A 14,858-nucleotide genomic window follows, 5' to 3' on the forward strand; every position below is an offset into this window, starting at 1 on the left:
TCTCTCTCCCTTCCTCCCTCTGAAAATAAAAAAAGGGAGAGAGAGATGAGCACAGTTGGGATTTTATAAGTGGAAGGTGTAAAGATCCCAGATGTGACTGTGCTGCTGGAGAGTTGGTGTGTCGTGAAGTTGCAAGTTAGTGGTATCACGAAAGTCAAAGAACCACGAAGAGAATATGTCACATGTGTCCTCAATGTATATGTTGGAATCACCGTGAAGTCGAAGGAAGGAGCATAGCAAAAACAGCAAGGGAGTGGAGGGAGTGGAGGATGAGCTCCTTGCTGTAGTTACCTAGGCAACAGATAGTGAGGAGGATTGCAGATAGGAAGAGGTGGCCAGGGCTTGGAATGAGAAAGGGGACGTTTGTCATGGAGATGAAGGTGTGGAAGCTGCATGGGGAGCAGGAAGTTGGCCACGCCCTCTTCTCACCGGGTCAGGGGTTATGTGAGAAGAGGCAGGCAGGGAGAAAGACAGGCTTGTGTTAAGGCAAATTATTCAATCACCCATTTGACAAATACAAATCAGGCACCTGTCCTATGGCAAGTGATACACAAATGACACTGTGTGTCACTGTGAAGGGTTTGGGTAGACAGACATATATATGCCTGTGAAAGTGGCATCGTAAAGCAGGGCAAGACACATGTGAGACAGTGTCTTCATTCCTGTAGAACAGTACTCGCTTGGGTAATGGTGCCATAATATCCCATTTTGTTTTATATTTTCCCGAAGAGCTGAAGCATCATCCTCTCTTCAGCGATGTGGACTGGGAAAATCTGCAGCATCAATCCATGCCTTTCATCCCCCAACCGGATGGCGAAACAGATACGTCCTATTTTGAAGCCAGAAACAATGCTCAGCACCTGACTGTCTCTGGATTTAGTCTCTAGCACATAGTTTGCCCTTTAGTCTAACCTTGTCTTATAGAGTAAGATACCACAGTTATATACTTCTTATACTAGATTGATTTAAGGGGGGAAGTCATTATTTTACCGGGATCAATCAGCTTTTAATGTATGTTACAGCTTCCACAGAGGTAAAGGGCTATAAAGAATATAAGCAATAACATATTAATCTCAGAGTTGTACATAGATCTTCACAGCTTCTTTAATCTTACTTATTTTGTCACTGCACTTTATGAGAATTAATGTGTCAATAAAACTAGGTGGCACCACCACTTGAGAGAAAGTGAGCCTGGAGCTTGATGTTCTTCCTTATCTGTTCATTTCAGTCCACCATTCAGTTTGGTGTTAAAATAGCAATCGCACTGTATGGTTTTATTTTAACGTAATTTATTTGTATATGATTTCCTCAAGGGCAGTCCTTTCAGGCTGGTCTTATGACCTCCAAATGCAGCTGGAGAATCCTCCCCTCAGTCGTGCAGCTCCTTTTGGGAATGAGGGATAAACAAAAGAACTGCAGTCTTAGCTTACTGTCCTGTGAATACAGTTTTGCTAATTTAACTGCTTCTGGAACTTTCTCTACAATAATAGTACTGGAAGGTTTAAGTGTGGTGTACTGTAACAATTTTTCTTTTTTCTTTTTCTAGTCTTTTTTAGATTTACTCATTTTAGAGAGGAGAAAGAGAAGAAGGGAGAGGGTAGGACCAGGAAGCATCAACTCCCCTGTGTGCACTGACCAGGCAAGCCCAGGGTTTCAAACTGGCAAACTCAGCATTCCAGGTCGACGCTTTATCCACTGTGCCACCACAGGTCAAGCCAACAATTTTTCTTTTAAAGATTTTATTTATTCATTTTAGAGAAGAGAGAGAGAGAAGGGGGGAGGAACAGGAAGCATCAACTCCCATATATGCCTTGACCAGGCAAGCCTAGGGTTTTGAACCAGCAGCCTCACCTCAGCATTCCAGGCTGATGCTTTATTGCTGCCCCCACAGGTCAGGCTATAATAGTATGGCTTTATTTTGAAAAGGTATGATTACTTTCTATGAATTCCTACTATTTATTCCCATTTGATTCTCATTATATATATAATCAATGCACTTCTAACAGTAACAAGTAATAAAAACCGTATGATTTCTCATTAACCTTTTATTTTAGACTTAGTTTTACAATAAAGATACTGAAAAGAAGTAGATCATTTTAAAAATGCCATAGCTGTCAATTTAAAATTTTAAATGGAGTTCATGTCAAACAAAGCAGTAACACTATATCCTATAATTACATCTTTATTTGTATATACAAGAACTGTGTGCAAAGTGCTTTTCAAACTATAAAATCAGACTGGAACAGGATACAAATAGTTAACCCTAAGAGTTAGTAACCTGCAACTGCATGTAATGAATCGCAACTGCTTACATTCTTAATTTGCATGTTATTTCTTTATATACTAAAAGAAAGCCACCGTCTTCTGATACTAGATTGCTATCTAATTTTTTTAAATGCTCCCTGATCCATGGGACTAAACTTGATTTTTTTTCCTAGAGTTTTTAAAAACCAGCTATTAGTAGATCCCTCTAGAAAGACATTTTAATCAAGATGGGATTATCAAAAACACCAAGTTACATGAAAGAAAAAAATAAGGAAAATGGAGTCTTGGGAAAAGCAAATTGTATTCTTACACTTTTTTTCTTTAGGCAAATGAAGAACCACCCTCTCTATAGGAGATAGATTACTTTCTCTCTTATTACAAACAGTCTGAACACATGATGCTAAACCCAATATCATATATACCAAGAATGCTTAAAACATTTGCTAATAAGCCTTTGAATAAGAGGTATCTTTAAAGTACAAAGTACATCTAAATAAGCAGGTATACAAGAAAAATAATTCCCAAAAAAGCCTAAAGGATCTAAATTACAGCCTTCTTTTTAGTTTAAATGAGGGAAGTGAGAGAGAGAAACTTAAATTTATATTAGTTGGGTATGCCTTATTCACATGGAAGCACAGAGCCTGCTACCTTGCAAATCCTTTGAATATGCCTGTGAAATAGGTATTTCTCAAATATTATACCCTGAATGAAAACTGAGGCACTAAGAGGTTGAGAGTCAAGTCTGTGTAGTTTACTAGTTGCAGAAAAGTAACTTTCTAGTGTATCCTTTTTAGCCTTTGTAAAAACAGTATAAATAAGTTTTTTCATTTTATATTTCAAAGCACCTGATGAAGCAGAAACAAGATATACTCAGTTAGTTAAAGACAAATGATTATAAAGAATAAATGTATAGGATTGGATACAAATCTTAAGAATGATCGTAAAAACTTTCAAACCTACTTTAAGCCCATTCTTCATCTTTTCCATCAGCAGGTAATGTTGACTCTGTGAATCCTTTGTAAAAACTAAGCCTTAGATATAGGCCTCTAGTTTATAATAATGTTGTCTGAACACTCAAGTCAGAGCTGTGAACATCCAACAGAGATTATGGACAGCCCACAAAGTGGACATGGAGAAGATGCTTGAAGAAGTTTTCTACTCGTTGGCATGGCAATTCAGTGACTAAGACATAAAGTCAACTTCATCTCACTTGAAATTCACTCCTGGTTTCCACTCCTTCTCATATTTAATTTATAAAATTAAAAGTAGCCAGTTATAAATCTGATCTCATTATCTCAACTGTACCTAAGCAGCTTATATTTCTCTATGGGACATAATCAGGTAAACATGTTACCAAACAATAATTAATAATTTAATGTCCTTCAAGTTCAAGGGTAGGGGAAAATCTATGTATGCTACTTAAAACCTACTTGAGATTGATTATTCAAGTATCAGCAATATTAGTCCTTAAAACATCATTTGTGTAGTGCAAAATATGTGTATGTATATATGTACACAAACCAAACTACTGGACTACAAAAAGAAATGTAATCATCACAAACTGGGGTTTGCTTGTGAGCTCCACAGTCCTTTCATTCTGGGGTCATCCAGGCCCAGTAGTCTTCTTCAGTAAAATACCATTTTCTTCAGTTTAGTTTTCTTTAAAAGAGAAAGTAAAAACCAATTTCCTATAAATAGAAATGCAACTTGAATATGAAACACATCCTGTGCCAAAGACTTCTCTAACAATCATAACATTCAAATTCAAAATAAAAACCACAAAATTACAAATGATCCTTATGAAATTATTCTACACCACTTACAGGTCAATAGGAAAGATCTAATTGTATGTGCTGACATCAAAAAATTTTTTTTTAATTTTTATTGATTGACTTTAGTGAGACAGGAAAGAAGGAAGGGAGAGAGGAATATTGATCTGTTCCTGTACATACCCTGACCAGGGATCAAACCAGCAACCTCCGTACTTCGGGACTACGCTCTAACCAAGCAAGCTATCTGGCCAGGGCTAGAGTTGTTTTTTTTTTAAGATTTTTTTTTTTTTTTTTTAATTTTATTTATTCATTTTAGAGAGGAGAGAGAAAGGGAGAGAGAGAGACAGAGAGGGAGAGAGAGGAGAGAGAGACAGAGAGAGAGAAGGTGGGGAGGAGCTGGAAGCATCAACTCCCATATGTGCCTTGACCAGGCAAGCCCAGGGTTTCGAACTGGCAACCTCAGCATTCCCAGGTCGACGCTTTATCCACTGCGCCACCACAGGTCAGGCCTTTTTTTTAAGATTTTATTTATTCATTTGAGAGGAGAGAGAGAGAGAGAGAGACAGAAAGGACACACAAGGGGGGAGGAGCAGGAAGCATCAACTCCTATATGTACCTTGACCGAGTAAGCCCAGGGTTTTGAACCAGCAACCTCGGCATTCCAGGTTGATGCTTTATCCACTGCGCCACCACAAGTCAGGCCAGGCCAAGCTAATAGTTTTTAATAATCTGAATATACATTCCTCCTCTCAGCTTCTAAATTTTCATCTCTTTCTATTGTAGTTAGCTATTACACAAGATTTTGAAAACTTTCATAATTATCAAAATAGAAAAACTGAAACAGACTGACTAGGCAGTGGCGCAATGGATAGAACGTTGGACTGTGATGCAGAGGACCCAGGTTTGAACCCTGAGGTCACTCACTGGCTTGAGTGTGAGCTCATCTGGTTTGAGCACAGCCACCAGCTTGAGCCCAAGGTCACTGGCTTAAGCAAGGGGTCACTCGGTCTGCTGTAGCCCCCTAGTCATGGCACATATGAGAAAGCAATCAATGAACAACTAAGGTGCCGCAATGAAGAACTGATGCTTCTCATCTCTCTCCCTTCCTGTTTGTCCCTATCTGTTCCTCTGTCTCTCTGTCTCTGTCACACAAAAAAAGGTGTGAAACAAAGCTAATAAAACTACAAAAGATTGATAAGATGTACAGCCTCGACTTCATTTAATCAACTGCTAAGAAAAATTAAGGGATATTTTATCACTTCATATTCATTTTTGAAATATCCCTAATCTTTGTGAGCAGTATATATTATGTGTCTATCACTTGCCAGGCACTGGGGATTTAAAAATAAATGAAGCAGGCTCCAAGCCCTCAAAAGACCTCAAGGTTTATTTGAGGGGGTAGGAGACATATAAACAATTCAGATATACAAAATGTGACAGTTTTAATGATAGCAAGGTGAATGAGTTATCAGAGAAGGGTGAGCTTGTTGGCACAAGACCCAGCAATCCCATGTGATCTGAGTGTTGCAAAACCTCTATACCCTCCCAGCACCCAAGATGCCAACATGGCTGAAACTTGCCTACAGATTTAGTCTTCTCCTCCGTGGAAATACTCTGAAGCCATCCCTTTGGCAGGAGCAATATTTTAAATACATAATCAATCATATCATTTATTATCCTGTGTAGAAATCGTAGGTACACCTTGGCAGGAGTAACATTTTTTTTTTTTTCTGAAGTGAGAAGTGGCCAGGAGGCAGGCAGGCAGACTCCTTCCTGCATGTGCCCAACCTGGATCCACCCAGCAAGCCAACTAGGGGGCGATGCTCAGCCCCTCTGGGGCATTGCACCGCTGCAATCGGAGGCATTCTAGCACCTGAGGTGGAAGCCATGGAGCCGTCCTCAGCACCCAGGTCAACTTAGCTCCAATGGAGCCTTGGCTGCGGGAGGGGAAGAGAGAGAGAGAGGAAGAAGAGGGGGGAAGGGTGCAGAAGCAGATGGGCGCTTCTCCTGTGTGCCCTGGCCCGGAATCGAATCCGGGCTTCCACATGCCAGGCCGATGCACTACTGCTGAGCCAACTGGCTAGGGCCAGGAGTGACATTTTAAATAATCTGATCAATTTCACATAACTTGTGGCATAGCAAAAAAGGCCCCTGGAGGAATAAATCTAGATGATTCTAAAGACTAATTGCCTTGAATGAGGGTTTTTTTTTTTCAATCTTTTTTTTTCTTCACATTTTTATTTATTCATTTTTTTAGAGAGGAGACAGAGAGAAAGAGACAGGAAAGAGATAGAACAGAGGGAGGAGCAGTAAGCATCAACTCCCATATGTGCCTTGACCAGGCAAGCCTGGGGTTTCGAACCAGCAACCTCAGTGTTCCAGGTCGATGCTTTTACCCACTATGCCACCACAGGTCAGGCCTTGAATGAGGTTTTAACAGAAATATTAAAGAGAAGGTGCCTGAACAGTTAGCAATATTTATCAGGAACCCAGGTGATGCAGATTACTATGCAAAGTCCTTTGCAGATGTATACAACTTGGGTCTATGATTATTCTATTACAGTGGGCAAATAGAATAGACATAAATCACTATCTTCAGAACTTTAGAATAGTTTCCAGCCTCTTAGTGAGATCTGTCTCTTCTTTTAAAATAATTGAACCACCCTGGCCAGACAGGTTGGTTGGTTAGAGCACTGTCCCCATATGCAAAGGTGCAAAGGTTGTAGGTTAGAGTCCCCAGTCAGGGAACAAACAGGAACAGATCCATATTTCCCTCTCCCTCCTTTATCTAAAATCAATATTTTTTTTAAAAAAATTAACTTGTAGACCTTGGCCAGGTCGCTCAGTGAATAACATGTCCACCAGGCACACCAGACGTTGCAGGTTCGACCCCTGGTCAGTGAACATATGCTAAGCAATTAACGAGCACACACACAATTAAACGAAACTAAGTGGAAGGATGAGTTGATGCTTCTTTTATCTCTCCCCTTTGTCCTCTCTCTCCCTCCCTCAAATCAATGGAAAAAAATTTTAAATTAACTTGTAAAATGTACAGTATGGTATGATAAGGGAAGAAAGATGACAGAAAATGACAAGGGAACAGGAATACACTGCCTCTGCCCTGGTCTGCTGATCCCCACTGCTGAGACTTGCCCTCAGAAGTGCTGGCCTGCCTTTTTGGGCCAGTACCGACTTCCCCAGGCTCCATTTGGAGAGTGTTTCTCCTGAGATCCTAACCCCCTCACCCAGTTGTTTGTTTGTTTGTTTGTTTGTTTTTTGTATTTTTCTGAAGCTGGAAACAGGGAGAGACAGACAGACTCCCGCATGCGCCCGACCGGGATCCACCCAGCACGCCCACCAGGGGGTGACGCTCTGCCCACCAGGAGGCGATGCTCTGCCCCTCTGGGGCATCGCTCTGTCACGACCAGAGCCACTCTAGCGCCTGGGGCAGAGGCCAAGGAGCCATCCCCAGCGCCCGGGCCATCTTTGCTCCAATGGAGCCTCGGCTGCGGGAGGGGAAGAGAGAGACAGGAAGGAGAGGGGGAGGGGTGGAGAAGCAGATGGGCGTTTCTCCTGTGTACCCTGGCCGGCAATCGAACCCAGGACTTCTGCATGCCAGGCCGACGCTCTACCACTGAGCCAACCAGCCAGGGCCTCACCCAGTTTTTAATGACTACCTCTCAACTGAAAGCTCAGTATTTCCAAGGAATTATAAGAGCAAATTTATGAATCTGGGTAGACTGATAATGTAGTCAGAAAAACAAATACAAGAGAGTCAACTTTTGGACTTAACAGGTCTGCTTTCAGTATAGTTTGCTTTTTTAGTGTTTAATAAAATGTCAAGATGCTTCAACCATGGGCAAAAATTATTAACCAAAGTAAGCTTTAGGTCTTCTGTCTGATGCCAATTTCTCCACTCTCCAATTCCCAACTCCACATAGGACACATGAAAGGCCACTTTGAAATGCATTGCAAAATATGTTGCACTCCTGGCTTTAGTGCTACTGTCCCCTGCAGCTTAAATTACATGTTGTATTACTACATGTTCAAAACGGTTTGGTTCTTTTTCCCTCCTGTTATCAAAGAAATCTGCATTTAAACCATTGTACAGCACTAAACCCAACCATTGTTGGAGAAATATAAAATGTATAAAACAAGAAAAGAAAGGATTTAAATTACACTCTATCCTAAAAGCTGAAATGACACATACACAAAAGGACTAGGAAAGAAGTAAATAATATTGAGGAATCAAATTATGCTTCTAAAATCCTACTAAAGTTTTTTCAAGTGGGCAGGTAGATTCCAAGACAATATATAAAAATACTTATTTAGTTCATTCATGAACATTAAGCAGAGAATAAGAAAGACAATTTACCCAATGTCACATTTCAGTTTCTCTACTGTAAATATCACTGGAGCCCTGGTGGGAGCCTGGTTGGTGAGTCTCACCCTGAAGCTCAGAGGTGGTGGGTTCGATCCCTAATCGGGGCACATACAGGAACAACTCGATATTCCTGTCTCTTCTCTCTCCCTTTCTCTCTCTCTAATATCAATAATAAAATCCAAAAAATATATATTGTAACTAGAGCATTTACACTAGTGTGCTGATAATCATTTCTATATCAGAGAAGGGCAAGTGTTTGGTTTTTGCTTTTGTTATCAAATGTAATAATTAGAAATTTGAGTTCTTTGGTAGAGGACCAACACACCTGATATTATTTAAGCCTGTAGATATTTTTAAATGTGTTTCTACTACACATATTTACGAGAGCACTTAAAAATCTTACTGTCAAATACATAATTTTTTTAATTTATTGATTCTAGAGAGAGAGGAAGGGAAAGAGACAGAAACATCAGTCTGTTCCTGCATGTGCCCTGACTGGGGGTCAAACCGGCCACCTCCGTGTAGCGAGACGATGCTCTGACCAGCAGAGCCCTCTGGCCAGGGAAAACACCCTGTCTTTTCCCCCATCTGTTGACACTTAATGGGAAATGGTGACAAAATACAAAAAATATAGTCAGAGAGGCCATAAATAAGGTTAAGTAATTGTCTCTGGGCCCACACATGAAACGTTACTCAGTTTACACAGTGCCCAAAGAAACTACTGTAAGGATTTTTTGGACCCAAGAGTTTTGGCCTCAGGTATCCATAATCTAGACAATCTCAGAGTAGTTTCAAGGATTGCAATCTTACTGTCAGCCTTATCTGAGTCACCTCCTAGCATCCCCAACTGGAATTTTTGACTCTCAAATAAGAACAATCCCTATTTCTAGATATAGTCAAATCACCAGGCTGAACATTTTCTTAAATGTCAATGTCTATATTTCAAAGATACAGAGAGTATGTAGGCATTATTTTTTTAGCTATCCATTATTTTTTCATATTAGGAAAGGACCAGAATAAACATCAGACTTTAAGAATACTGTTTCTTCATAAGCCATAAAACTAAGCCTACAACACTCATATTCTTATTTTGCTTAAATCAAAAGTGTACAAATCCACCAGATGCTCTCAAGGGAAAAAAATCTAAGTCTAACAAGTACCTAGAAACCCACCAGATATCATTCCCAAGGTAATTTCAGGCTCAGAATCTTACCTTCCCCTTCTTTGATAATATAAATGCACCAACCACTGGGCAATAAAAGGCCATATGATAGCAAAAGTTAATGCACCAGGAGACATCTCAAAGGGCCACCAAGATGATCTCTAAGAAAATAAAGATATAAAGAAAGGACTTTACTTACTCTTTAATTCACCAATCTATTATCTATTGCATGTATAAACTGAAAAACAATTCATTATTTTGAAAAGATATACCTAATAATAAATCTCTTAGTAAAGAGAGAGAGAGAATCTGTATTTCAGAACATACTTTAGTAAATAGACTTTTAGGAGTACTTCAGATTTAAACAAACACAAAATAATATACTTTTAACTTCAAAGTTAAGGGTAAGTTTCATATGGAATTCTTTAAAGGGCTTGTATAATCTAAACTGATTATAATTTATTTGGAAACCCTGGTACTTAGATTTAAAAAATATTTCTTACCTGTGATGAAGGCTGATTACTAGCCTGTAATGTTGATGTTTTCACCTATAAATACAAATAAAACTGATTTAGCTTTGACGAAGAAAAATACAGTAATTTTTTTTTTTTCTGAAGCTGGAAACAGGGAGAGACAGTTAGACAGACTCCGGCATGCGCCCGACCGGGATTCACCCGGCACGCCCACCAGGGGCTACACTCTGCCCACCAGGGGGCAACGCTCTGCCCCTCTGGGGCGTCGCTCTGCGGCGACCAGAGCCACTCTAGCGCCTGGGGCAGAGGCCAAGGAGCCATCCTCAGCGCCCGGGCCATCTTTGCTCCAATGGAGCCTTGGCTGTGGGAGGGGAAGAGAGAGACAGAGAGGAAGGAGGGGGGGTAGAGAAGCAAATGGGCGCTTCTCCTGTGTGCCCTGGCCGGGAATCGAACCCGGGTCCCCCGCACGCCAGGCCGACGCTCTACCACTGAGCCAACCGGCCAGGGCCTACAGTAATTTTTTAATTGCTCTCTTAAAAGCAAAACTGAAACATTATTCTTTTTTCTGTTAATTATTCTTTGATTATCCTGAAACCCACACTGACCAAATGACAAAGTCTCTAAATTTACTAGCCAGATACCCTTAACATTTTATATTTTATAGTTCAAATTTTAGAAAATTATCAAATAAAACCTCAAATTAACCTAAACCATTACTTCTTTTATTTTTATTAAATTACCTAATTAGCTTTACTTATTGTTTAATTTCCATACAAACTACAATTTAAAAACACATTTGAGCCTGACCAGGCAGTGGCGTAGTGGATAGAGCATTGGACTGGGACACAGAAGACCCAGGTTGGAGACAGTCGCCACCTTGAGGGCAGGCTCATCTGGTTTGAGCTAGGCTCACCAGCTTGGACCCAAGGTCGCTGGCTCAAGCAAGGGGTTACTCTGTCTCCTGTAGCCCCACGGTCAAGGCACATATGAGAAAACAATCAATGAACATCTAAGGTGCCGCAAGAAAGAATTGATGTTTCTCATCTCTCTCCCTTCCTGTCTGTCTGTCCCTGTGTCTGAAAAAAAAAAAAAAGCACATTTGAGAACTGTAGTCTTCATTATGTATTAAAATTGTAAATATTATATAAATAATATCCAAAGATCTGTTTTGGAAATCCTTAAGAAGTTACAGCAGAAACAATATTTATAGATATGAACTATTAGTGTTGTAGGTTTTAATTCTTTTCCAGCTTTACTTATGTATGTTAATAAAATTGTATATATTTAAAATATACAACTTGAAGATCTGATATATGTATACAGTAGGGGATGATTACCATGATCAAGTTAATTACCTCATATAGTTACCTTGGCAAGGACAGGGGTATTATAAGTTTTTTAATGAAAAGTATACACTAAGAAAATTTTCAAAATAATTCAGGAAACTCAGATCCTCCCAAACATAAGTTTCCTTAGCCTAAGTGTTAGAAACTTGTTATTACTCCATTTTCTCCATTTATTATAGCTTCAGAGAAGGGTATGAAGATAATGAGATCACTCTTTGATTCAATCAGTAAATATTGAATGAGTGTCTATTATGTACTAGTCACTACTCTGGGCAGGGAGCAAAATGACAAAAATCACTGCCCTATGGAAGCTTATACTCTAATGCAGTGGTCCCCAACCTTTTTCGGGCCACGGACTGGTTTAATGTCAGGAAATATTTTCACACACCGGCCTTTAGGGTGGGACGGATAAATGTATCATGTGACTGAGACAAGCATCAAGAGTGAGTCTTAGATGGATGTAACAGAGGGAATCTGGTCATTTTTTAAAAATAAAACATCGTTCAGGCTTAAATATAAATAAAACGGAAATAATGTAAGGTGTTTATTCTTTCTCTGTGGAACGGTACCAAATGGCCCACGGACTGGTACCGGTCTGCAGCCCGGGGGTTGGGGACCACTGCTCTAATGGAAGGCTACAGATAACAAATAAATCAGTAAAATATACACTATGTCAGGTAGTGATAAATGCCATAAAGAAAAATAAAACAGCCTGACCAGGCGGTGGCGCAGTGGATAGTGTTAGACTGGGATGCGGAGGACCCAGGTTCAAGACCCCGAGGTCACCAGCTTGAGCACGGGCTCATCTGGTTTAAGCAAGGCTTGCCAGCTTCAGCCCAAGGTCGCTGGCTCGAGCAAAGGGTCACTCAGTTTGCTGTAGTCCCCCAGTCAAGGCACAGGAGAAAGCAATCAATTAACAACTAAGGAGCCACAACAAAGAATTGATCTCTCTCCCATCCTGTCTGTCTGTCCCTATCTGTCCCTCTCTCTCTGACTCTGTCTCTGTCACAAAAAATAAAAAAGAAAAGAAAAGAAAAAGAAAACAGGGAAGAGAGATGAGACATGTTAAAAGAGGGAAAACTTAGAAGCAGGAGCGGCTAGGGAAGGCTCTACAAACATTTCATCAAAGACCTACAAAAAACAATTGTAAGCTATGATGCTAACTGGGGAACAGCCTTCTGTACAGAGGGAACAGCAAGTGCAAACACCCAGAGCGGGAGTGAGCCTGCTGGCTTTATGTGTGACCCAAGTGTGACCCAGTATGACTATACCTGATAGGTAAAACAAAATTAATTTCCTCTGGATGTTGCATTACTCCTTCAGAACTCCTTAAGCTGTTAAAGAAGTTACAGTTCTAGTATACTCAAGTTGCAAATGCAGAAAAAATCTAGACAAGGATTTGTGTGTGTGTGTGTGTGTGTGTGTGTGTGTGTGTATGTGAGAGGGACAGATAGGGACAGACAGAAAGGGAGAGAGATGAGAAGCATCAATTCTTTGTTGTGGCACCTTAGGTGTTCAATGATTGCTTTCTGATGTGTCTTGACCTGGGGGATTACAGTGGACCGAGTAACCCCTTGCTCAAGCTAGCGACCTTAGGTTCATGCTGGTGAGCCTTGCTCAAACCAGATGAGCCCGTGCTCAAGCTGGCGTAATCACGGTTCCGAACCTGGGTCTTCCAAGTCCCAGTCCGAAGCTCTATCCCAGGAGTCAGGAACCTTTTTGGCTGAGAGAGCCATGAACACCACATATTTTAAAATGTAATTCTGTGAGAGCCATACAATATGTGTAACACTAAATACAAGTAAATGTGTGCATTTTATGTAAGACCAACACTTTTAAAGTACAATAAGTCTCTGAATTCTTTTTAATAACGTTGTTATGCTGTTGCTAACCAGTGATGAATAAAGTACTTCTTACCATTAATGTGACTTCTGGTGCTGCATGGTTTTGCTGATGGCTTTGTAGTCTGGTTGATATGAGGGGAGGTTAAGTTTCATGCAGGTGTTGAGACTTCCATTTGTTAAACGTGATCTTAGGTTGGTCTTAACGTTCTTTAGATGTGAAAAAGACTGCTCACATGCATACGTAGAGCCAAACATTGTCAGTACAGCAATACTCACACGCTGCAGTGTGTGGTATGTGACAGGAACTGTGTTTCACGTTTTGACAATCAGCTGGTCCACGGGTTGAGTTTTTTTCATCTCTCCCCATTTTTGTTTGCTCGCCAACTCTGTTTGCTGTCGTGCAAGTCTTTCCAGATCTTCATTAGTGACTTGAACTTATTCACCCACATGTCTGAGGCCTTCAGGTCAGCAGCTTGTAGCTCAAAATCTCTGACGGAGACACCGGGGATGTAACTCAGGTCGGCGCTGTCCACTGCACACTCGTGTGGATGGGTGATGAACTTAAAAAGACGAGTGCACTCACAAAATTCTCCAAAGCACGCTTTGAATGACTGCAGGAGATTAGATGTGAAGCCCGCTAGCTGCTGGAGATAAAGATGTTGAGCAGGGTCACTTGCTGTGCATGCATCCTTAAACTCTCCCAGTTTTTCAAAGTGTAGTAAATGACCTGTTTCAATGTCTGTGAGGAAGAGTTCCAGCTTCTTTTCAAATGCAAACACTGCTTGTTGAAGGGATAAGGCTGTATTTCCAACTCCTTGCATTTTCACATTGAGCTGGTTCAGATGTTCAGTCATGTTCATGAGATAAGGCAGGGGTCAGGAACCTTTTTGGCTGGAAGAGCCATGAATGCCACATATTTCAAAATGTAATTCCATGAGAGCCATACAATGACCCGTGTACATTACGCATTATCCAATAAAAATTTAGTGTTGTCCCGGAGGACAGCTGTGATTGGCTCCAGCCACCCGCAACAATGAACATGAGCGGTAGGAAATGAATGGATTGTAATACATGAGAATGTTTTATATTTTTAACATTATTATTTTTTTATTAAAGATTTGTATGTGAGCCAGCTGCAGGCATCAAAAGAGCCACATCTGGCTCACGAGCCATAGGTTCCCGACCCCTGAGTAGAACTTCAGGAGCCACTCAGTGTTAGCTAACTCAGGATGCTTGACGTTTTTCATTTCAAGAAAAGTCCAAATTTCACTCAGACAAGCCACGAAACAGCTGAGCACCTTCCCTCTTGACAACCAACGCACACTGCTGTGCAGAAGCAGACCAGGATAATTATTCCCAACTTCATCCAGCAGTGTTTTAAACTGGTGAACATTTAAAGCTTGGGCAACAATGAAGTTGACCACCCGAATGACCAGCAACATCACCTCACCAACCTGCTCGCCACACATCTGAGCACAAAGCACCTCCTGATGTAGGATGCAGTGAAAACTTAGGATGGGTCTCTTTTCATGTTCATAAAGAAGCGCTACGAATCATGTTTTTCCCCACCTTGCATGGAGCACCATTAGTACACACCGAAATAAGTTTATCC

General features: G+C 40.7%; 2 protein-coding genes across 13 annotated transcripts in view; one reads left to right on the forward strand and one right to left on the reverse strand.

Annotated features, from left to right (window-relative positions):
- MASTL (microtubule associated serine/threonine kinase like) overlaps positions 1–3,657 on the forward strand; it is a 39,502-nt gene extending 35,845 nt beyond the window's left edge. For 2 of the 4 annotated variants that reach the window (XM_066280603.1, XM_066280607.1), the window contains one exon: positions 730–3,657. In XM_066280603.1, the coding sequence (XP_066136700.1) occupies positions 730–887 (158 nt within the window). In that variant the 3' untranslated portion in view covers positions 888–3,657. The remainder of the gene's footprint in view (positions 1–729) is intronic. The other 2 variants (XM_066280604.1, XM_066280605.1) reach the window with 2 other exon arrangements.
- The window catches only part of ACBD5 (acyl-CoA binding domain containing 5), a 52,235-nt gene continuing 39,460 nt past the window's right edge, over positions 2,084–14,858 (reverse strand). For 4 of the 9 annotated variants that reach the window (XM_066280621.1, XM_066280618.1, XM_066280619.1 and 1 more), the window contains 3 exons: positions 10,087–10,131; positions 9,635–9,744; positions 2,086–3,953 (listed from right to left, as the gene is read on the reverse strand). In XM_066280621.1, the coding sequence (XP_066136718.1) occupies positions 3,917–3,953; positions 9,635–9,744; positions 10,087–10,131 (192 nt within the window). In that variant the 3' untranslated portion in view covers positions 2,086–3,916. Of the gene's footprint in view, positions 3,954–9,634; positions 9,745–10,086; positions 10,132–14,858 lie in introns of all 9 variants that reach the window. The other 5 variants (XM_066280612.1, XM_066280616.1, XM_066280620.1 and 2 more) reach the window with 4 other exon arrangements.

This window comes from Saccopteryx bilineata, chromosome 5 (genome assembly GCF_036850765.1).
Source record: "Saccopteryx bilineata isolate mSacBil1 chromosome 5, mSacBil1_pri_phased_curated, whole genome shotgun sequence".
NCBI classification, from domain to species: Eukaryota; Metazoa; Chordata; class Mammalia; order Chiroptera; family Emballonuridae; genus Saccopteryx; species Saccopteryx bilineata.